Source organism: Haliotis cracherodii, unplaced genomic scaffold (assembly GCF_022045235.1).
Source record: "Haliotis cracherodii isolate W230 unplaced genomic scaffold, xgHalCrac1.p SCAF_1, whole genome shotgun sequence".
Lineage (NCBI taxonomy): Eukaryota > Metazoa > Mollusca > Gastropoda > Lepetellida > Haliotidae > Haliotis > Haliotis cracherodii.
The window spans coordinates 12885149-12908688 of record NW_027266264.1 but is presented as its reverse complement, the minus strand read 5'-3'; the positions used below and the strand labels follow the sequence as shown (position 1 = coordinate 12908688).

Genomic DNA, 23540 nt, shown 5'->3' with positions numbered 1-23540 from the left:
CTAAAAAGATTTACTTCCCTTTTTCACGAAAAGGAAGGTGGTACCCCAACAGAAGAAGAAAAACAACACAGAATATCAACCACCTTCCCATGGGATCCACATACATGGGATCCACATACATGGGATCACACATACATGGGATCACACATACATGGGATCACACATACATGGGATCACACATACATGGGATCCACATACATGGGATCACACATACATGGGATCACACATACATGGGATCCATATACATGGGATCACACATACATGGGATCACACATACATGGGATCACACATACATGGGATCACACATACATGGGATCCACATACATGGGATCACACATACATGGAATCCATATACATGGGATCACACATACATGGGATCACACATACATGGGATCACACATACATGGGATCCACATTCATGGGATCACACATACATGGGATCACACATACATGGGATCACACATACAGGTGGAACCCACCGCCTACTGTGCGATTTTTGCAATTAGTATGAGTCAGGAAAAGATCAAATATGCATATTGGGGGGTAAAAATATTATCAGTACATATCCTGACTCGATACACATGAGTTCCCTCCCGGCAATCCCCTCTCTCCACTGATGTGTTTTCGGACCATTAGGATGGAGATTAAGAGACAGTGATGAGTGACCGGTCTTGGTCATGTGGCGCCGGTGCACCTGCGCAGACCAGGGGTGCATTCTGATGAGATGTTTTTCTGTTTTCTGGGAACACAGTTCAGGAAGTTCCAGCTACCTTTCAGAAGAGATAACCAATTAGTATGAGATAGGATAAGTACAAATGATATTTTTACCCCCCAAAATACATGTATCTTACCTTCGTTGAACAGTAGTATTGTAGATGTAGTATTTTGTACTGAATTGTAGCTACAAAGACAGTTACTTTGTTTGAAGTACCTAATCAACTGCATACATTTGTTTTCGTATTTTGTATATTTATATAAAACTGATAAAATATTTCTGTGGAACTTTATGTTATCTGGTACCTTACTATAAAACATGACAGCCAGAGAATAAGAAGTCTCAATTGTCTGTCCAAACAGATTCCATTGGGCATTAAAGGCAAAATAGTGGTGAAAATTATATCAATGAATCACTTAAAATCAGTGATGACACCAGAAGACACCAAATGAAATATTATTCTTCGTCTCTTAGGTGAAGTTTCTCCAATGTTTACAGTTTTAAGCCCTTTTTGTTTGAAACATCTGTAATGTTCTGGCCTTATCCCTGTTCTGGGCCCACTTGCAGAAAGCGATCTTAGCGCTAAGATGATCGTAACTCCCATACTTTAACATAGGCTTACAATAGTCGTAGCGCTAAGATCGCTTTGTTCAAGAGGGCCCTGGGTAATAGAACTTAATATCTGCCACTTGTTTAGCAGATTAACTGGTTAATCTATAGATTATGAAGTAGTTGGATGATGCAGATTTGTCGCTATTAACTTCTGTTTATGAAGTAGGCATTACTTATTTGCTTAGTATCTATTCTTTATTACTGTAGCTATAGCTAGTTATGTTTCCTTGGGCTTGTAAGATAGATATCTAGACATCTAGTTATGTTCCCATAATACTGGCAGTCATTTGTTAGTAGTTCTAAGTTGACACCTAGTTCGCCCATAGTAATAGCAGTGTTAAACTTTATCCCTTGGAGCAATAGGGTAAGTACCCTTAGCAGTGGCCGATTATGTATATTAAATATATACAATGTAGCAAGAATGAAAATAGTTTCCATGGTATCCACTAGGTGGCGGTATTGGTCGCAGTGATGGTGCTAGCATTAGTTCAGTGGGGAGTTCGTGTAACACTCCCCCAGGGTTAGATGAACTATCCGATGGGAATGATCAACGACATGCATGTCACCATGGTGACTGCGAGTCCCCACCCAGTACACGCAGACGAAGCGGAACAGGTAGCCAATCAGTGCCGCTCTCTATGTCACGTGATCCCACAGTAGTTGCTTTTGTTGTCTCCATTGCTAGTCAGTATGTAGACGTCAAGTACGAACAGTATTTATCAAAGATGTGCAAAATCATTAGTATTCTATCCTAATGAAGATCTTCAGTGTTCTAACAGCATGTCAGTATGTTATTTGTGGAATATGTGCAAGGACATTTTATTGGAGTGTGTAATTTGTTCATTTCTTGGCTGAATCTTTTGAAGTACATTTAATAATGTGTCACAAATCTTAAATGTGTTTTGCAACATGTGACCTCCATCCTGATACATCCGGTGGTTGTGTAGTGTAGTTTGCTACCAATGTGTACTGTTCCTGTCCGTACCCTCCCTTGGTGTTAAGACAGTTGTCAGTCTATACCCTATGTTTTTAGTATGGATAGTAATGGCAGCATATATACTAGTATACAGGTAGGGTCTTTTCTCATGTTGCTGCTGCATCTGTTTGCAGAAGTCATGGCTGTGATATACTTGTGGTGTCAATCTAAATTGTATACAGTAAACTATGTTTATAACAAACATGCTTATAACAAACTGACTGATATAATGAACTGTTCTTTTGGTCCCGGCCATTTGCCATATAGTTTATCATATGAAGTTTATCGATATAATGAACAAGCTCGTAACGAAATAATTCTTGAGTCAAGCTCCTCACGTGTCACCAGTCTGCCTATCAAAACATCCGCGGCCAGGCACGGCTGTTCAAAGCGTCAATAAAGAACTGGAGGCAAGTGATTTACTTTTAAGCACTGACACCTTGTCCTAAAATTACTACCTCCATTAACAATAGTTACACAGTGATTGAAGTGGACATATTCTGTACATGTACCATGCACGCTTTTGTTATTTATCGAGTAACATGTCACATGACTTGAAATAAGATGTCTGACGGTCGAAATGCGTATAACGAACGTCAGATATAATTAACTAAAATGAGTGGTCCCTTTCAGTTTGTTATAACCATAGTTTAAGTAGTTCACTTAACACAAGAACTCAAATGAATCATAACAGTTTCTCCTCAATGTAACACTGAATCATCAACTCGAGTGGCACTGATAAGTTCAGTTTATCACTACCTATAAGAAATAGGAGGGGCGCTTGAGATTACAAGAAAGTCCAAAGTTAGGAAACAGTATGAACGAGAATGGAGAATTTGATTAAAAAATGAAAAATTCTCAAGAAGTGAAATCAGTTGCATGGTTTGGCCCACAGTATGTTTATAATATGTAAATCCTTTGCATGTGTTACCATGGAAACTGTTTTCTTTTTCAGCTGTTTTATGACCATGTACTGTTCGTATTTGACGTATTAAGCTAGTTTTAGAATCACTCAGAAATTTTTGATAAATCACTTTTCATAAGCATATAGAATTATTGAAAAATAATGTTAGAGATTTCTGATGTGCAACTTCCTGCTTGAAGGGCTAGAGGACACCTTCTTTAGTGCTGTATTTTTATGTCACATCAAAAGAATTTACATTGGTTTTGTGCACCACGTTAATGTGAACCCTTTTTTCTGCACAGAATAAATTGACACACATACCTATCTAAATAATTCAGTTACAAACAGCAGAGAAACAGCACTGCTTCCTGTTTTACTAGTGGATAATCTATTCCTGTTGGGGGGGGGCGGTAGGGTAAGCGTTAAAGCGTTCACTCGTCACGCCGAAGACCCGGGTTCGATTCCCGACATGGGTACAATGTGTGAAGCCCATTTCTGGTGTCCCCCCCGTGGTGATATTGCTGGAATATTGTTAAAAGCGTAAAACCATACTCGCTCAATATGCCTGTGTGACACAGTGCTACATTGCCTTTAAACTGTACAGGTCACTTAGCATTATTGTCTCGCACGCCTTCTGTAGTTTATTATTTATAGCACACACAAACTCCGGTCTGCCACATTTCTATGAGACATACTAGTACATGTAATAAGGATCAAATATGTCTGCAAGTCCTCAAATCAAAATGCTACCATGTCTGAATCACCAGACCACCCATAGAATAAATACGGGTGCTTGCCCTTGTTCTGTAAAGTGGAACAATCGGTGAAATGTTGACATCCAGAAGGACATATACACAGGAGAGAGTAAAGACTTCGTATCACACAAACCTACAGAAGATTAACAGGTACTCAATAGATTAAAGAAAAGACTTGAGACCAGTCCAAATTTTTTCATTGCATCACAGATCAGCCTAACAGTTTTTACAATGATTGAAAGAACCCCCAAAACATGAAACATCAACCAACTGTATCAATCATATATGTTTGTTTGTTACAAGGGAATCTACTTGCTCTGAAGACTCATCAGTTAGAGTGTGGTATTGATAAATCAGAGCTGACTGGTTGCTGCTAGAATTCATGTAACAAATACATTGTGATACTTCTGAATTATCAATAATTTGTTAGTTGAACAAGTTAGTTAGAACAATAAGTAATATAATAATATTAATATACAGTGTATGTGTCTGTTTACAAATATATGCATCTTTATCTAATCTTAATTAGACTCTTGTATGACAGTTATGACCTTAATTTCCAATGACATGGTCTCTTGTGTTCCAACTACTATATTCGACGTAATAAGCACCCAGGGCGCTCTCAAAATTAGAAATAGGGGGCTCTTATTAGAATATTATTTTAGTTAAAAAACAGAGTTGAAAGATTTATTTCATGGTTTATGGTGACAGCCTGAAATGTTAATGTACAACAGATGTATTTTTCCAGAATTTAATTGCTCATAACTACATTTCAAAAGTTGCAATTACTACAATAATACATGTATTAAGCCAACTTCCAACCTCAGTCCTGCCTGTGTATTGCTTAGCAAGGATTATGACAGCTTCAGATCAGAGATACTCCCCTTGGGTTCCAGTAGCAATAAGGATAAGATTGCCCCTCTTTGAGATTGTCACCAATACTTTACTCATCTCTATTACATGGATTAATATACCGTATTCGACGTAATAAACGCCCAGGGCGCTCTCAAAATTAGAAATAGGGGGTCCTTATTAGAATATTATTTTGAGTTGAAAGATCGTAAATTTTGTGGTTTATGCTGACAGCCTGTAATGTTTATATACGACATATATTGTTCCAGAATTTAATTGCCCATAATTAAGGGTGCATATAACACACGGGTGTGTATTATACGTGAATAAATAAGTCTTGTGTACATTGATCAATCGGAAGGGGTGCTAATTAGGATTGTTTACTTGCCTATATCTCAGCAAATATCGCCGTGGGCGCTTATTACGTCGAATACGGTAAATCTAAACAAATGTTGGTGCCTCTGGGCTTTAATTTTTCAAATTCTCATAAAAATATCTTTTAAGAGAGATAAAGTAATTGGTCTGGCCTTTTCAAGATTAAAGGGACAGACTGCAAAAAGCATGTGAAATTATCTTTAACATGTGCTTGTGGTGTGAAGTTGGGTGATGAAGTTGTGGACCTGTTTGTCCGACATTTTGTCTTGGTTGTAAATGTTAGTGATAGAGTTGTATTGCCACACTGTTAACACTGTGCCTCATTTAGATAGACATCAGTCGGCCAGGACCGCGGCGACCAGATGTTTGTTGTTTGCCCTGTGATGTCTGGAATGGGACATGATTGATTTGTTGCTAGTGTAAATTAAAAAAAACAATTGCAGGGTTAAAAGTCTAGTTCATCAATGTTGTTGTGAAATTATAAGTTTGTAAGAAAAGGTCTGTGGCCAGTTTGAAATTGTCACGTCAAGACAGTGGCAAACACTGTTATATATATATTTTATTATCCAAATTGTCACAGAACGTCGTTGTGATACAGCAACATATCACAAGTACACTAATTGCTTAAACTGAGAACCCTGGTCTGCCGCTTGTTACTAAATATAAAGAAAACAGTTAATTTGAGGAAATATGGCAAGGGGTTTGCAGCTTCTCAATATTATTTTCCCAAATTGAAACTCACTTACAAATCAGAATGTTTCTTTGCAGTTGTAGGACGTGATGAGATCAGTTCTCGACGGAGACATATGACCTCCAGTGGCAGTCTTGAGGTTCCTGACCATGGGAACTCACAAAGGTCTAGGTCACCATCAAGGGAGGTAACTCATGGTGCTAGATCTCGATCACGATCGCCAGCTCCTCATCGCGTGCCAGAGGTTGTTTCAAGGTCGCTATCACCACCTGAACTTAGGTAAGTAAAATGATATATATATACATATAACTCATAATTATGATTATGAAATTTGAATATGAAAACTAAACCACTGGAAATGCCAGCAGGTGTAAATGATCGTTTTTCATGCAATTGGCATATGGCTGAATTGTAAAACAGTTAAATTGTTTTAATTGGTAAATGATTTTATTAAGAAAATATGATTGATGATAATTTCTGCTTATTTAAGGTCACAAGCTCCGCATGGAGTTCGCGGAGTGCAGGCACGCTCAGCAGGAGGAACTCCACAGAGTACTCCGTCACCAAAGAAGCGGCAGTTGCCAGCAATACCACTGGAAGCCCAGATGGCCAGCAGAGACCGAGGTAGCTCTGCAGCAGCAGCAGTGTTTTTCTGTGTGTCAGGAAAAGTGGTCAGAGAGTGGAAATTATGAAGGAAACTGTTAACTTGATGTGCTGTGTTAAATAATAAGATGTCTGGATACTTTAACATCAGACCAGTGATGAAGACATATATATCCTAATTAATTTGCTTTGCTTAATTTAAGAAATTTTGTACCTGTTTATAGTGCTGAGGATCAAAAATGCAATTAAGACAGGGATTTAATGTAAAGTTACCTGTGGTAGCACAGTTGTTAAAGCTGTATTCTGATTACAGTGACTCAAGACCTGGAAGAGAGAGCTCGCATGATGAAGATGAAGATAAAGATGGGTCAGCATGGTTCTGGAAATATACCACTGTCTGACAGTGAAGCGTACTACTCCAGAAGGGATATGGACAGGTATGGACACTCAAACGGATCCAAGTCTCAGATTTGGATAGGGGCCCTTGGAGGGGTAGAAAATGATTTATTAATTAATAAATTGATATTATTAGTTGTTTATGTTCAAATGATTGTACTAACTCCTGTATTGTTTGTTTGTGTTTAATGCCACACTCAGCAATATTCCAGCTATGTGATTGCGGTCTGTTAATAATTGAGTCTGGACCAGACAATCCAATGATTGACATCATGAGCATCGTCTAAGCTATTTGGATACAATGACATGCATGATCCTAGTCAGCGAGCCTGTCTCACTTCACACTGAAATCTGCATTTCCTGTTATTGATATGCCATGGTTGTGAGATCACATGTCAAGTAAAAGTAAACTTCTCATAACAGAATATCAATCACTACATTTTTAGTTGAATGTCATGTTTAGATTTATTGGAACAGCTCAGTTATAAATTGCTGCCTGTTGTATCAGGTCCAAGTCTAGAGACAGGAAAGACCGCAGGATGGATATAGATCGAGATCGTGGGGATAGAATGAGAGACAGAGGCATGGATCGAGGATACGAAAGGGGGCGTGACCCTGAGAGAAGCCACAGAGGGCGTAGAGCTAAAGGTTTGTAATCATCTTCCTTGAAACTGTTAAACTTTCTCTAAATAATGAAACCACTTTAGGCCAGGCTTCTTTTGACTGCTTGGTTTACGAATCTTTTAGAAAATCCTGACTGGTAGGTTGGAAATATAAGTAGCAATTTAGATATACTTTTAAAATTATTTTTTTTGCAATTTGAGTAGTAATGTTGATGAATTAGTAAGTTTTTCTCATTACATTTTAGAATTCAGCCCGGAGGTGTCCGATGATGTTGCAAGTGATGTTTCTGAGACAAGTGACATGTCTGAAGTGTCCAAGGTCAGCACCATCAGTGTGAGATCAACACAGTCAGAACGCCCACACCGGCGTCTCAGGTAAAAAATGAATCCTGTCATATTCCTCATTATTTTCTTTAAAACGGAATAGCGAAAATTTCAAACTCTGTGGAGTAGTTTATCATGCTTAGAGCAGGATTAATAAAAATTATAATTCATCCAATGACAGTTACAAATAAAAAAGTGGTGCACAAATCTTATTCCCAACATATTGTGGTGCACAATTGCTAAAAACCCTAGATGTATGAGCTGATAAAGGCAACGGTGATGAACTGATTGCTCTATATATAATCAGTTGTACACACTTATCTTACCATATTCGACGTAATAAGCGGCCACGGTGACATTTGCTGATATATTGGCACGTGAACAATCCCAATTAGCACCCCTTCCAATTGATCAATGTACACAAGAATTATTATTCGCATATGATACGCACTCGTGTGTTATATGCACCCTTAATTGTGAGCAATTAAATTCTGGAAAAATATATGTCGTACAAAATCATTTAAGGCTATCTGCATAAACCACAAAATTTATCTTTCAAGTGTTGTTTTTTCACGAAAATAATATTCGAATGAGAGCCCCCTATTTCTAATTTTGAGTGTGCCCTGGGCACTTATTACATCGAATACAGTATATTGATGTATAAAACAGATATTTAGTGATACATACATCACATATACCTACTTGCGGAAAAGTTAATCAGTGGTGTTTATGTTCTTTATACCCTAGATATATAACAGATTCAGTGTTCCACAACATGTTGACAAGGCAGAATTTCTGCATTGCATTCTTATAGGATAGGTTAATCTTTAATTCCTCATGCCCTCCATTGCAGTGAGTTCACCTCAAAGATGGAGAGCAGAACCACCATGCCAAGACGACAACAGGCTGCCCGCAGCACCGCTAACGACAGTCAGAGCTATGACCGGAATGATGGCAGCATGTCGGACTCAGCTGTGTCATCATCAGTAACAGAGGGACGAAAGCGGCGGCCTAGTCTTGGCCACAAAGTGGCATCGCTTGTTGGTCTTTCACGTCGGAGTAGCAGTGCCACACAGCTTGCAGGTGGGTTGAATCTCAGGATCTGGAGTCAGACCAGCCTTTCCTTGATGCTTGAAAGTAATGTATGGCGTTAGAATGATCAGTTGTCTATAAATAAGATAGTACTCAAAAGACATTACGGATAATGTGGTTGCTTTATATCACTATAGTCAATCTGTCATGCTGTATTCTATTCAAAAGAATCTGTCTGCCATGACAGATTTACTAAAGTAATATGAAAAAAATCACATAGTCCGTAATTTCTTGTGAGTAGTATAGTAACAGAGAACAGGTCACTTGATGAAATCAGAAACTTAACTTTAAAGCAAATCACTTTACTTGTTGCAGTTGGTTTTTAGCTGACCTTGTTAGTGTAAAACTTAGTATATACATTTACCTAAAGAATCAAGGAAGGTACATCAATCAAACGTTCTATGTGCATGAGGAAATTTGGATTTAAGCCTATTTAAACTAACACAGCATGTCCCTGACAGGTATATCAGTTCTGATGAGCTAAATGTGGGAGGAAGACGATGTAGCTTATAGATTTTTACCTCTGTGGCTAGAAATGATGCTGACAGACCAAAGATTGAGTTTCAACGCCGCGGCCTGCCATATTGCAAAGGGATGCAACTCTGCATTGTGATTGGAGGCTTCTTTCCCCTTCTAGTTTCCCCTTTGTTGGGACAGCCGTGGAGAACAGTCTTGTCATACTAACAGTCTTGTCATACTAACAGTCTTGTCATACTAACAGTCTTGTCATACTAACAGTCTTGTCATACTAACAGCCTTGTCATACTAACATGCTTGTCATACTAACAGTCTTGTCATACTAACAGTCTTGTCATACTAACAGCCTTGTCATACTAACAGTCTTGTCATACTAACAGTCTTGTCATACTGACAGTCTTGAGAAAGGATCATGATGCATTGTGTTTGTCATGTGTATTTCAATAGTTTCAAAATAGATTCTGTCCAGTTATTCAGTATTATAGCTAAAATGGATAGAATTATCATTAAACCGCCCGCTATCTGAAATGAGCGGGCCACTGTAACTTGATAATGCCCTCATATTGCTTGATAACGGGCTATTATCACGCCCGTTGTTAGGTGACGTCATAGAGATAGGGAAAGGTGATATCACGTTTGTTCAATAATGACGTCATCTGGTTTGTTCTACGACGTTTCCATATTTGTAAAAGTGGGTCAGTGAAATTCATGTTGATTGCACTAAATGTTTCAAAACCGATTAATGTTTATTTTCTCAGTCTGTTCAACTGCCCTCCTTCGTCGGGCAGTTAATGGAAGACCTCGGTTTTCTGTAAATGATAATGCCCGGAAAAGTAGCGTTACCCTTATATTATAAGCACTGTAATCCCCCATAGCCAACAGTTAGGTGGTCTGGCTCTGTTTCTTTACGAGGGGTGACTATTGCGGTTATTTCCACTGTTGAGATTGTATTGCAGTAGTAGCCCACACCATTTAAATAATATTGCGATAGTAGTAAGCCAACTTTAAGGCTTGAGAATTATATTAATCCATGTAATAGAAATGAGTTAAGTATTGGTGACAATCTCAAAGATGGGCAATTTTATCCTTGTTGCTACTGGAACTCAAAGGGAGTATCTCTGATCTGAAGCTGTCATAATCCTTGCTAAGCAATACACAGGCAGGACTACCCACTAGCGGTCAATTTGGTTTGGCGTTGAGTTAAAATCAGCCCAGTTGTGTCACTGACTGACACACTCAAAACAGTTTTTGTAGCATTTTAGAAAACTTTTCAACATGATCGTCTGTAGATTAATAAAACTGGACTTTCACGGAAGAGTTGACTCTGTTTAGAGTTTGCTCTTAAGTCCCTACTATCTTTGACATAATTGTGACTTAATTTACCTCTTTCAGAAAAGAAGAAGAAGAGTTCCTTCCAGCGAAGTGAGGAGGTTGGTCCTGTGGATCTCCGTGGTGGAATGTCTAAACAAGCCAGTAAAGACTCCACAGATGGAAGTATTGGCAGCATTAGTAGTGACTCCTCAAGTGTGTAAGTACCTTCACGTGCCTCCCCCTGCAAACAGGACACCTTCATCCAGATAGGATACATACTTGTACCATATATTCCTGTGTTTTTGGGGGGGAACAGTTGCCTTGCCTTGCCTTGTGTTTGTGATAGGTGCAATCTGTGGAGCAGGATGTTCACCTTTTCAGAAAAACACAACTAACATCACTATTTGATAATGATTCATAAACACAAGTCACTCAAATGATATAGTCAGAATATTACAATGGACTCCACTTTTTGGGGTTTTTTTCGGAATTTTTTTTGTCTCTTATTTAAAAAGGATGGCCTTTACGTTTTTGTTATCTGATACTGTTTGATTTGATATGGCATTTATTTGGTAATTTTATAATCATTTCAGAATGATTAGCAAAATATACTACCGTATTCGACGTAATAAACGCCTCACTCTAATAAGCGCCCACTGCGATATTTTCTAATATATTGGCTAGTGAACAATCCCAATTAGCACCCCTTCTGATTGATCAATGTACACAGGACTTATTTATTAGTGTATAATACATATGTTATATGCATTCTTAATTATGGGAATTTAAATCCTGGAAAAAATATATTGTCGTATATAAACATTTCAGGCTGTCAGCATAAACCTTGAAACGATCTTTCAACTCTGTTGTTTTTCACCAAAATAATATTCTAATAAGAGCCCCTTATTTCTAACTTTGAGAGCGCCCTAGGCGCTTATTACGTCGAATCTGTATCCGCTTGTGATTAGTGCAAATTCCTTGACATACTTGATTAGTTTTTTCAGCTTCAGATTTGAATGTAGCAGAACTATATATACAATTTTCTGCTTTCAGACTTTGGCTACCAACCCATGCACGTCTTGGTCCTGAGGGCCAGTTTGGAGATTTTGTAGATGGTTTAGGGCCCTCACAGTTGGTTGGCAGACAGGTCCTTGGATCTCCGTGCCTTGGCGAGATTCAGCTTGGTTTGTATGACAGGAAAGGTCATCTAGAGGTTGAGGTCATCCGCGCCCGTGGATTATTATCAAAACCTGGAGCCAGAGTTCTTCCAGGTAGGGAATACTTACAAGAATACAATTTTTGTTTTGTATAACATTTAAAGGAGGAGACGGGAAATTGGCAGTCATATCAATTGAAGTCATTTGGACACCATTTCTATTTTTACTCAACTTAGATTTTATGAGGTATATCATCAATGATTTCACTACATTTCACATAAGGAACTAATTACAAATTTTCGAACAATGCTGAAAATAGACACCAGATTATGGAACATAGTCCCACATTAAGTTTGTTGAAGATTTATTTATTTGGAAAGTGTGGATTTCTAAGAAAATATGTTTAACATGCTTTTTCAGCGCCTTATGTGAAGGTTTATCTCATTGATGGCAAGACCTGTGTAGAAAAGCAGAAGACAACCACAGCAAGAAGAACACTGGATCCACTCTACCAGCAGCAGCTTGTCTTTACCGAGTCGTACATCGGCAAAATATTACAGGTACACTTCGTAGATTTCCTAATTATATTCATGCAAAAATGATTGTTTGTTTCTTAAAAAGACCTGCGATATATGTGATATCATTATATATGGTTATATGATTTCTAGTAATTTCTAGGATAACAACTGTTCCGTTTGTTTGTAGGTAACAGTTTGGGGCGATTATGGTCGGATGGACAAGAAAGTCTTCATGGGAGTGGCTCAGATCCTTTTGTCAGATCTCGATCTTAGCAACATTGTGATTGGCTGGTACAAACTGTTTACAACCTCCTCATTGGTGGGTCATCATTCTTCCACCACTGGCCTTGCTCAGTCTTCATCGCGCGGTTCGACGTCATCTCTTGAAGCCTTTGGCCGCTCTTAGTAGTAATGGGACACAGTAGCACTAGCTTTACCTTGAAAACCAGAGTTGTCTCCTCTTGGCTTACATTTCGAGTTGGTTTTGCCGAAGTGTTTTTCACATGGTTTTGAGATGGATTTGTGTCAGGATTGCTGCAGCCTGGAACTCCACATGGATAGTGAATAAATGTTTTTTGACATGTGTTACTTCAGTGTATTTCATTAAAATTGATTTTTTCATACTTGTAGATGGATTCTGTAAAGATATCTACCATCATTGATACGAAGTGTTTTATATTTCATTTTCAGCAGACTCCGATGTAGATGTTTTAGTAGGAAATGTAGAAACGATACTACTTGAAGCTTAGAGACTGGTGTTGTCAGTGTTAACTAGGGGGAGACAACTCAACAATTTCATGTTATTCTCCAATATCATGTGTGAAGAGACAGCTTGGCTTGTATTAAAGTGTGTTAGTACAAGATATAGATTTGGCTGGATGCTTCGATACTGCAAGTTACTTCTGAATGTTTGTTCATGTGTGATATATATGTTTATGATGGTTTTGACATTCATTCAGCTCAAACTATCATGTTATTTCTACTGTTGATGTTGATGTTGAGACTACACTGCTTGTATAAAGCATTTGACATAGATGTGATAGGGGTACAGTGAAGGGTCATAGTCATGTCACAAATGTTGTTGTTAACCCTTGGAGCCTGCCTGTGCCCGGACATACGCGTTTGTGTTAAGTGGTTATGCAAGGGCACGGGGCCATGGGAACTGACTGTGTTACCTTTTCTTCTCAAGTTTCAAATGCAATATACATGTTCAATGGAGGGTGTTGACTTTCAAAGGGAGACAATTCAGGAAGATATCAGCATCTTCTGGGTCATCATTGCGGTATTCTTCCTTGATTCCCCTTCAGTTGGAGGATTCTCAGAGGTTAATAATATGCTCAGGAATACACCTTCACGAGGAACATATACATATATTCCATCCCATTACCTCCGAAAAGCAAAGGATGATGGGATATGTGGAACCTGAGATGAATTTTGAGAAGGATCAATGTAGCGTGACGATAGCTAGGTTCACCGTTTGCTAATGATTGGATTTTTAGGTACTCTTCCTACACCAATTTGTGCTTAAGATTGTTTTATGCATGTTGTCATGGAGATACACACCAAGAGTGTTTTATGCATGTTGTCATGGAGACATATTGTCATGGAGACACGCACACTGAGGGTGTGTATGGGAGTCTGGACCATTACATGGGGAGCAAGTACACTAGACAACAAGGAACGTGTGATTGTAGGGACCTGTGGTATCAAGGTGATAGCATCATTCAAGGGTATTAGAATGGTGTATTTGAATTCAGAAGCTGCATTTTGGACAGAAATATTTGTGTGTTGCTGTGTTGACAGTCTAGTTAATTCACAATGTTGTAATAAAATGACCTACCTTCTATATTGTTGATGTTTTAATGATGTTTGCCCAAATATTTTGAACATTTAATACTTTTCACTGTTTATATGAAGTTCAGATCCAGGCATGGGATATTTAGGGATGTCTGTATGGTGTAGGCTGTAAGAGGTGTCTGTTTGTACAAGGAGTTAAATACATGTCAATGTTGACGTTATCAAATGATTCTTTTTTTTCGGTTTTGTTCAACTGATCTTTCTTATGAAGGCTAGATAGATTTCATTTCTTCTTTTATGCCAAAAATAAGAAACATATTGAGAAGATTGAGACAAATAAGATGTAATTAATATAAATGTCCCTAAAATACAGGAAATATTTTTGAAAATGTCTTTTTAATACCGATACATTAAAGTCTTCTTATTGGTCTTGCATAAAGGTCAAGTAAAACGTTATCTTTTGAAGCAAAGGGACTTGAAATCTGACTGACTCTCTTTTGTACTCTTTTGCACAGTTCAGTGTAGCTCTGCTACAAACAAGAATTATAATGGAATGTCCTAAATAAATAATATTTGAAATATAAAATTGAAAAAAATATCATTTGATGACACTTTTTTCGTGTTTTCACAAATTTCATAATACTGATTGATGTTTGTTAATATCTTTCTTGAATAATTCAGTTGTTTGACAGTTACGTTACAAAGATACCAGGATCTTGTAGATGATAATGAAAGTGCAGTCCTGTGATAATCCTGTAATGACAAAGTAGTGTTTAATATTAATTGACCAAATGAAAGAAATTCATTATATGCACATTACAAGAACTATTAAAAGGATGTTTCCGTACCACATACTTGGAAACACAAAAGTCAGGTGTTTGAATTACAATGAAAGTGAAACATCATCAGTTTTATGACATTTAAGGCAAACAAACCTTCATTCGTTTCGAAAATCAACAGCCTTACTGGTGATACCAGCATGAAGTTGGTTCCAGTACTGCCTATACATTCACTGTAAAAAAGCAGATCTTGTTTTTTGTCCTCACCTGGATGACTTTCTCTAGTCATTGCTGAAATTGTTTGAGTAACCATTGGAAGACATTTAAAGGATGACAGTTTTCTATGGATTTTCAAAAGCACCTTTTTTCAGTTGTTTTTATTCCTTTCCATCGCATATCAGATGTAGCTGTTCTTTGATCGGGGAGCAAAAAATAGATTTGAAACATTATATGAAAACTGTATTCATTTTTTCATCCACTAGATTTTTTTTAGATTTTCAAATGCCCAAAATATTAACCCCAGCATGAATTATTTGTCATGCTCATGACATCTGTATATGTCAAATGTAACCCTAAGTTGAAATTGAACACAAACTGGTGAATGTGTAGCTGGTACTTCTATGGAGGTTAAACTTTCTTCACTGGCATATTGGAGGCATGTCATAATGATCACCCAGAATAACAACAGAACTGAAAATAGGTGACCCAACATGGAAATTAAGAGAAAACAGATCTGGACACTGCTTCCCTTGTCAGATGATAGGTGTGTAGTTACTCCTTGTACAAAGACTTCCTTAAGACAGCTCCAAGACTACCCAGGTCACTTTGGTCCTAATAACCAATGACGACACAACAGTATTGCCTTGACCTGGTACCTACATGTGGCCACGTACATGATCTGTTGAACCTGTTTGCATGAAATTATTCTTTGTTGAAAGAGTCTTATACAAGTTATTTATAAGCCCAAGTGGTTTTATTGTGGAGAGACTCATTTGAAATATTCTTACTGATTTTACCTTGGAATTCATGTCAGAACCTTAGAATTCATGTCAGAACCTTGGAATTCATGTCAGAACCTTGGAATTCATGTCAGAACCTTGGAATTCATGTCAGAACTTGTACAACGTTGAATAGTGGACTATCAACACATGCAGCAATAGACAGGACGTGTAATGAAATCAGATGAATACACATTGTTGGTGCCAAATATCCTCTGATCTCCTGTGCAGTGTTTGTTCTGGGGGTCACATTCCATGTGCATGCATTCAACTTGAATACAGTTAGGGAGCATGTCAAAATCTAAAATGTTCTTTTCCTCCAAGTTTTTTCAAATTGTATATGATATAAGAAACGTGTATCTTTTCCTTCATGCAAGAGCTTATTCCTACTCCCTGTTTAGATATTGCATGCTAATGCTGTGAATATAACAAATTTACTTGAAAAATGAAACAAGAGATGTTTGACATGTTCCCTAGGAACTCATTTATCTACTAATGCCTTATGAATGATTTCTTTAACAACATTGTTGATACTAGCCTAGATGTACCCTAGTGTTGTAGATATTTGTGAAGCTGTTGGAAGATGTAGACTTTAGCTTAAGATATGGGATCAGCATTGCAAGACCATAGCTGATCTACCCTTATATTTATTTGTATTTGGTTATCTCCCCTTGTACATTGTGAAAGAGTTACATCCCTTTAATCTTGTTCATATTTGAATCCCCAAGTGACAACTCCCTTGCAATTACGCATTGGATAGTTTCTTACCAATTATATGTGTATTTTACATGTAATCTTTCTTATTGTTTGTTTTTATACACAACACATCAAAAATTGTATATTGTTGTATGAAATGATATAATGCACAGCTTCAATTGTTATTGAAAGAGTCACTCTATTGTTTATTACATTACCCATATGTGAAAATTGCTTGCTTTTAGTCGTACATTCCACAAAGTGATAAATACTTGTTGATTATTTGAGATTATATCTACACTTAAATTACATCTTACCATTTCAGAATACTGCATGTTTGCACAATTTGTTCTCGAAAATATGTTGATTGTCTTTAATGTATATTCAAATACTAAATGGTTACAAATACTTTTTGATGTAAAAATATTGGTTGGATTTTGTAGATTTTAATAATTAAAATCAGGGATTATGTATATGACTACTTATTTGTTCTAATAGTTACTGTTCTTTAAAAATAACCTGTTCTTATATCTTGGAGTAGTGATATTAACAGTTTGAAACATTGAGCATCACAGCTGGTCCTTGTTGACTGACTTTGAAAAGCCTTATTCAGGCTTTTGAAATTGGACTGTTGTTACTTTGAAGCATATTACTATTGTTAATATGAATATATAGCCATGTATGTGTAGGTTACCTATGCTGAAATAAGCTGAAGAGGTTCTGTATAAAACCCTTCTACTGATACTAAACCTGTCGTCTGCGAGGAAAGTGAAATTGTTTTGGTGTTCAATGATTGTATTTTATGGTATTTTGAATTGACATAGTCATTGTTCATATGTAAAAAGAAATGGCTAACAAATTGAAAAACTATATACAATTATCACAAATGGCGATGGTAATTTTTATTTTTTTTGAAACACCAGAGATTAGTGAAAATAATATGGCTTCTTAAATCAATTATGGGATACATTAATTTGTCTCAAATGGCAATGATCCATTTTCTTTTGAACACCAGCCATCGGTTCAGTTAACAATGGCTTCTTAAAAGAATTATGAGAATACATAAATTTGTAAATTAAATCATAGGCCATAAATGCAAATTATAAATCCAATCATCAGTCTTTAACTGGTTTGAATGACGTAGAATGAAAGGAACGTGGGTGAGAGAGATGGCGGTTTTCTTCGGGGTCACATGTGTCAACACACAAGAGAAATGACCATTTTGAAACAAAGAGATTAGGTCAATATGTGTTCTCATTAAACAGTATGTTATGATGTTGTAGTCTGTGATATTTTGTTATTAATTTCCAAGTATGTTTTCAAAACGTTTATAACATTAACTATAAATTATTTTGTCAAATATGTTTAACAGGCCCAGGCTTACCTTCAATCTCCAGTGTTGAAAGCTGCACAGTTTATGGTTACACTATGCTGGTGTTTCAGGCCTGTGACCTACCCCTCGGATACTGTTGAGGGTCTCGCAAGAAACTGTTCTATATATCAAAAGTTGCACTTATAACAATAATAATGTGATAATAATAATGCGATCGTACAAAATGTATACTTCAAAAACTGTCAACATTGAGATTTGAGAGTGAAACAATGTGGTCGGATTATGATCCTATGCCTACATCTAAAATTAGCTTAACTTAGAAACCTAAAAAATATACATTGAGTCAGACAAGATTAGGAAATATGGAAGTTTAGATCTTGAAAGTGATGATTTCCACTGCTTCAAATGAAGTATTGAATTAAGTTCTAACCTACAGAATCTCCCCAAAGCCTTGTCCAGTAAAGTTGTTTTTCTTGATTCTATTTTTGTGCCTGTTGTTAGTTGTTTACTGTAATGTCCATTATTCAGTATTGCAATGCATGTGATATTTGTTTTATTTCTCTAGTGTGCAATATACTCTGTATAATACTAGACATGTTCTATTCCTCCAGGAATGCCTGGTCATTGTGCTACAGTGGGATGAGATGCCGTGGTCTTGCACTGATGATCATCGTTAGGGTTAACTAGATACACAGTTGTATGGGTTAACTAGCTCTAATCAATGTGTGATTGACTAATTAACAATGGTGAAGAGAAATCAACCAGTCAGCATAACTGATGCAGCTGCCACTGTGAAATTGTTCTCAACCCATTTGTTACAAACATTGTCATTGGACAGCATCCGGTTTGGATGATGTCCTTTGTATCAAGGTCACGTTCAACTGGTGATTTTTTAAATCATAGTTCATTTCATTTATTTATTCTTTGAATATATACTTTATTTATTGAAGTTAGTTTCCCGTGAGCACGAGTGACAGAGAATGGACCATTACGTGGAGAAAAGTCTGTCTGTGCATGCATGGCAGACGTCATTGTTCATATCATTGTGTACATTCTATGTACATTGCTGTCTTCATTGTGTACATTATGTTACCATGGTATGTGTCTAAACAGCTACTGAAGTATGTAGAACATTTCCCAGATCAACTCCCAATAGTTCTTCTAATGTTCAGCTGTACATAAAGCAGTCGAGTGAAGTGAAGAGAGTAGTGGCCTTGTCTGAAACACTAGTCAAGTAAAACCAGGTTTAGTGATCTCCCCAACAGTAAAACACGGTTCAGTAAAACATGGCGCAGTTCATATCCCCAACAATAAAACATGATATCCGTGACACTATACCAACTACAGTTCATTTATTTACTGAACTCCGGTTTGAATCGGTAATGACAAACATGAAAATTATTCAAACATGTTTTGAAAAATGTAAAAAGCTCTAAATTGCATGTAATAATGCTATTGTGTCAATTATTAAGGTCCTAGCAGTAAAATATTATCAGTACTGAATAGCAACAATGCTTAAAGAATAATCCAATTTGCTGCTTTTTAGTGTGTTGAGGGCAAGGTCCTGTTTCTCTTTAACTCATAACTCCACACTGACATGAGCGGGAACAACTCAACTTTTGACAATGTGGTTTTTATTTACTTTTCTCTTCTTGAGATGTTCCCTTTTAGATCTCTTTAGATATAGGTGATCTTCAGTGCTACTCTTCTTGTAGCTCAAGTTTGCCTCATTGTCACCAAACTAATAACAAAGGGGTATTGTAATACAACTTAGAGAGTTGAGCAGTTTTGCAAGAAAGGCTTCACAAAGTAGTTAGGCACTTTAGACACTTTAAGGATACTGGAATATCTGAGTGTTTTCCATTATGATGTTAACTAGGTAAACTGCAACACCTCTCATAACATGTTATGTATTCATCTGCAATCTGTGTTTGAAAAGCAGTGTTTGATATCAGTATATAAACTGTGTATATCTCACAATTCAGCTTGCTAGTGTTAAATATATGATAGATATGTGCCAGCATATATATTAGGAAACACCTTTCAAAGCTTTTAGTGTTTTCATGGAGACCCCTAGTGTTACAGGCTAGATGGTTTAGTTATGCCAACTGGGTGACTGTTCATTGATTTAGATTTACCTGGGTAGTATGTTATGAGTCTTATCCCCATGTTGTCATGTTAGAAACTACTAGGTTCACATGGTGTATTCCATGGCATGTATATTCAGTGACTCTGAGGCAAATTTGATACATGAGCCTAGAATGCATATAGCCTTTGTAGGCTAAAAACAACTCCAGATTTTTATACATTTTTTTCATTCTTTAGCAGGCAATCTCAGCTAAGAATTTTTTTCTCTCCTAGACTTTCGAGTGGCAAAATAAATCCTATTATTATGAACTGAATAAAACTTTAATATGGTTTTATATAGTGTTTGTTCTTCTGTTTTATTGAACAACCAGTGGTTTTGCTTCCATGGTTTGAAATTATATTTCGTGTTTCAAAAGAAATAACAAATACCGGTGAAATCGTACACAATTACCTTCACAAAAGCTACTTTAAGCATACATGTTTTATTCTGCACAATGGATGTAGTTGAGTTAGTTTAAACACACTTTGATAAAAGATCATTGGGTTATACAACAGTGATCCTCGAGTTACTCTCCTTATCTGAATATTAATAGATTGAAATTAATGAATAGTACCATTACCAAATATGTGTTGTGTGCAGAGGAACTGTAGCCTCATCTATGAACATTTACACTACCGTACAATTCTAACAAACACTTCTCCAAACACTTACAGCAACTTACAACTATGTAGTATCCTACAGAAATGGAGATGACTGTGACCTTGTCTGAATAATTTAACACACGTAATATTCTGCAGAAAGGCGATAACTCACGTGAATATCCTTCCTCCTTCACATCAGTACCATAAAACCTCTATTTTGACTGTCATGAAACCACAAAATCTACAGATTTTCAGCAGAAGTCCTCTTCATCAATTATCCATCATCGGTTGTACAGGCAATAGTGTCGTGCTTACCAGTGGTTTTGTGCAAGGCGGGAAACCTCAATTATTCCCGTATTACTTGTTTTGGTGTTTAGGACCATGCTACAGTTACCATAGAGTAGTTATATAATTTTGAGATATCCAAAGAAGACTACCCCCATTTCATCACTGCCATAAATCCTGCATTTTGGCTGTCATCACACTGAAATAAAAAAATGCATAAAGTGAGAAGTGACGATACATCAAATGAAAAGGTGCATCTACAAAAGGTACGATTGTCCTTTTCAAGACTCGTGTCTTTTATTTGTTTATTGAAAGTTACTTCAAGCTAGTGAGATCTCCCATTGTCAAGACGTCTTTGCCCTTGGCCAGAATGAAGGAGATAGATACTGTCTATGGACATACTGTGGAAATTAGGGCGTACTCCATCAACTGGTTCGTGGCAGGAGTACCCCAGGTCACACCTACTCTTCGTGCATCCTACAAGGGCATCTCGGGTTACGCCAGTCACTATGCTGGTAGATCAAGTGGGCTTCATCCAAAGCCTATTAGTGAAGATGCCGAAGGGTCTCTTGTCCCTCCAAGTTTGGATGTCAAGCCATCTGTTAAGGCTCACAAGTCCGGAATAAAGTGGTGCCTAAACAGGCCTAAGAGGTCTGTCCTGTCCCAACTATCACAGCACATCACTTCCTTAACGAGAAGCCATGTCCTGGAGGAAGTACGTCAAGGCAGCACGCTAAGGTTCCAGCAGTCGGCCATCAAGTTGGCAGCTAACACGCACGGTTCAACTTTCCAATCCAAGAGACCTAGAGAGTCGGTCAGAAAGCATACCTTTCCCGATTCTGTCAAAGGGAACTTTATCTCAGACAAGCGGATGGAAGGAAAGATCTACACGCTTCCAGAACCGAAACGAGGGATGGCTGGAGACATTTTGATGAGAAACGGAGGGCAGGGGGCAGGACAAGCGCAAGGGGGAGAGGTGATCGACGTCTCTGACTGTACCGTAACCACACATCACCCAAAAGACCTGGTTTTGTTCCGGGACTTTGATTCTGGACAACCGAACTTCAGCCTAACGCCAAATCCGGACTAGTCATTCACGAGTCATCTCTGCTAAAAGACAGTCTATTGACTATATCATGAGCATGTGTTTATGACTCACTATCAAATAGTGATTATACCAGATGTTCATGCAAGGTGAGCGTTTCCCGTCCCCACCGGTGGTATGTCACAAACACATGCAAATGCAAGTCAATTGTTCACCTGAAAAAAGACTGGAACATACAGTACAAGTCAGAATAGAGAATTGGATCGTACGTTTCTTTCGTCACTGATGGGGCAATTTGTGAATGGCCTCCACATATCTACCATAAAACGTTTTGAAAGCTTTGCTGAGGCCTTGAATGTTGTAACCTTGATCAAACAACGTTTGGGCTAGAGTCGCTCTTTGAAATCGAAGAAAGAATTGCTCGATTGCATCTAAAGAGCTGTGAAATATATACACTGAAGGCTGCAGCTGCAGGGATATTTCTGGGATTTATTGACATAAAGAGAAACTTGACTGTTGGAAGTAATCCCCCTTATAGAGTTATGGAGCGTTTTTTGTCACTGAATATTTATATATATAGATCTAAATTTAAAAGAGACGATGCGGTCTCACTGGTCTCCTTTACTGGTGGGTAAATAAGTGGAAGGGAATTGGTTGAAGCCATCCCTCTTGTCATACTGTCTTGTGGAGAGTGTTTTGTCACGCTTAATCTTTATGCATAGATCTAAATATGATACAGATGAGGCGGTCTCACTGGTCTATTATTTCTAATAAGTGGAATTGGCTATTTGATGGTTATCGAACGATATCAATTACCAATAAACGCCCTTAAAGTGTTGTCGAGGAAATGACCAGAAAACTCTTGTTGGTATGTCAGTGGACTAGCACTATAAATCGGCATCAGTCCGGACTAGTACAGGCAGCCACACATACACGTGCATGCACGTCGCTATATAAGTGCAATAATCTTGGACGCGACGTAAAACCCCATTTCACCTCACCTCACCTTACCTTCCCGTGTAGCGTTGATAATAATTTAAGAAGTCTTCTTTAAGATACAAATGTTTAATTTCTCCTAATTTTAAAACAGCATAAGGCGACCATTAAGGGATGGAATCATTGATAGAACGTACAATCAGACAAAGACATACATTGTACCATAATTCATTTTATTCATTAACGCGTAAAATAACATAATATGCTTTTCAAAATCTCCAGATGGATGACAGTCACAACTGATATTACAGATTACTGTGTTTACTTGAATAGCCGCAATTCTCAGTCGAAGAAAAAATCAGGTGGTATTTTAATAGCTGTTAAGGATGATTTACTATGTGCTAAAGTTAATTTTCATATGAACAGTGAGTATACACCACGAGGAATCTGCCCTTCAGAGACTGTGGGAAACATGTAGATATTGGAGCTGGGAACATTCCCCTGAGGGCTCACCATACTTTAGTATAGGATTATATACTTACTCCTTCAGCAGATGAAAA

General features: G+C 37.5%; 1 protein-coding gene across 16 annotated transcripts in view; it reads left to right on the top strand.

Annotated features, from left to right (window-relative positions):
* Positions 1–20405, top strand: part of LOC139472907 (regulating synaptic membrane exocytosis protein 2-like) — a 113137-nt gene extending 92732 nt beyond the window's left edge. For 15 of the 16 annotated variants that reach the window (XM_071255420.1, XM_071255484.1, XM_071255475.1 and 12 more), the window contains 11 exons: positions 1778–1942; positions 5958–6159; positions 6371–6504; positions 6797–6920; positions 7388–7527; positions 7748–7877; positions 8680–8909; positions 10788–10923; positions 11760–11977; positions 12284–12423; positions 12569–20405. In XM_071255420.1, coding sequence (XP_071111521.1) covers positions 1778–1942; positions 5958–6159; positions 6371–6504; positions 6797–6920; positions 7388–7527; positions 7748–7877; positions 8680–8909; positions 10788–10923; positions 11760–11977; positions 12284–12423; positions 12569–12787 — 1838 coding nt within the window. In that variant the 3' untranslated portion in view covers positions 12788–20405. The remainder of the gene's footprint in view (positions 1–1777; positions 1943–5957; positions 6160–6370; positions 6505–6796; positions 6921–7387; positions 7528–7747; positions 7878–8679; positions 8910–10787; positions 10924–11759; positions 11978–12283; positions 12424–12568) is intronic. The other variant, XM_071255431.1, reaches the window with a different exon arrangement.
* Positions 20406–23540: the final 3135 nt, after the last annotated feature.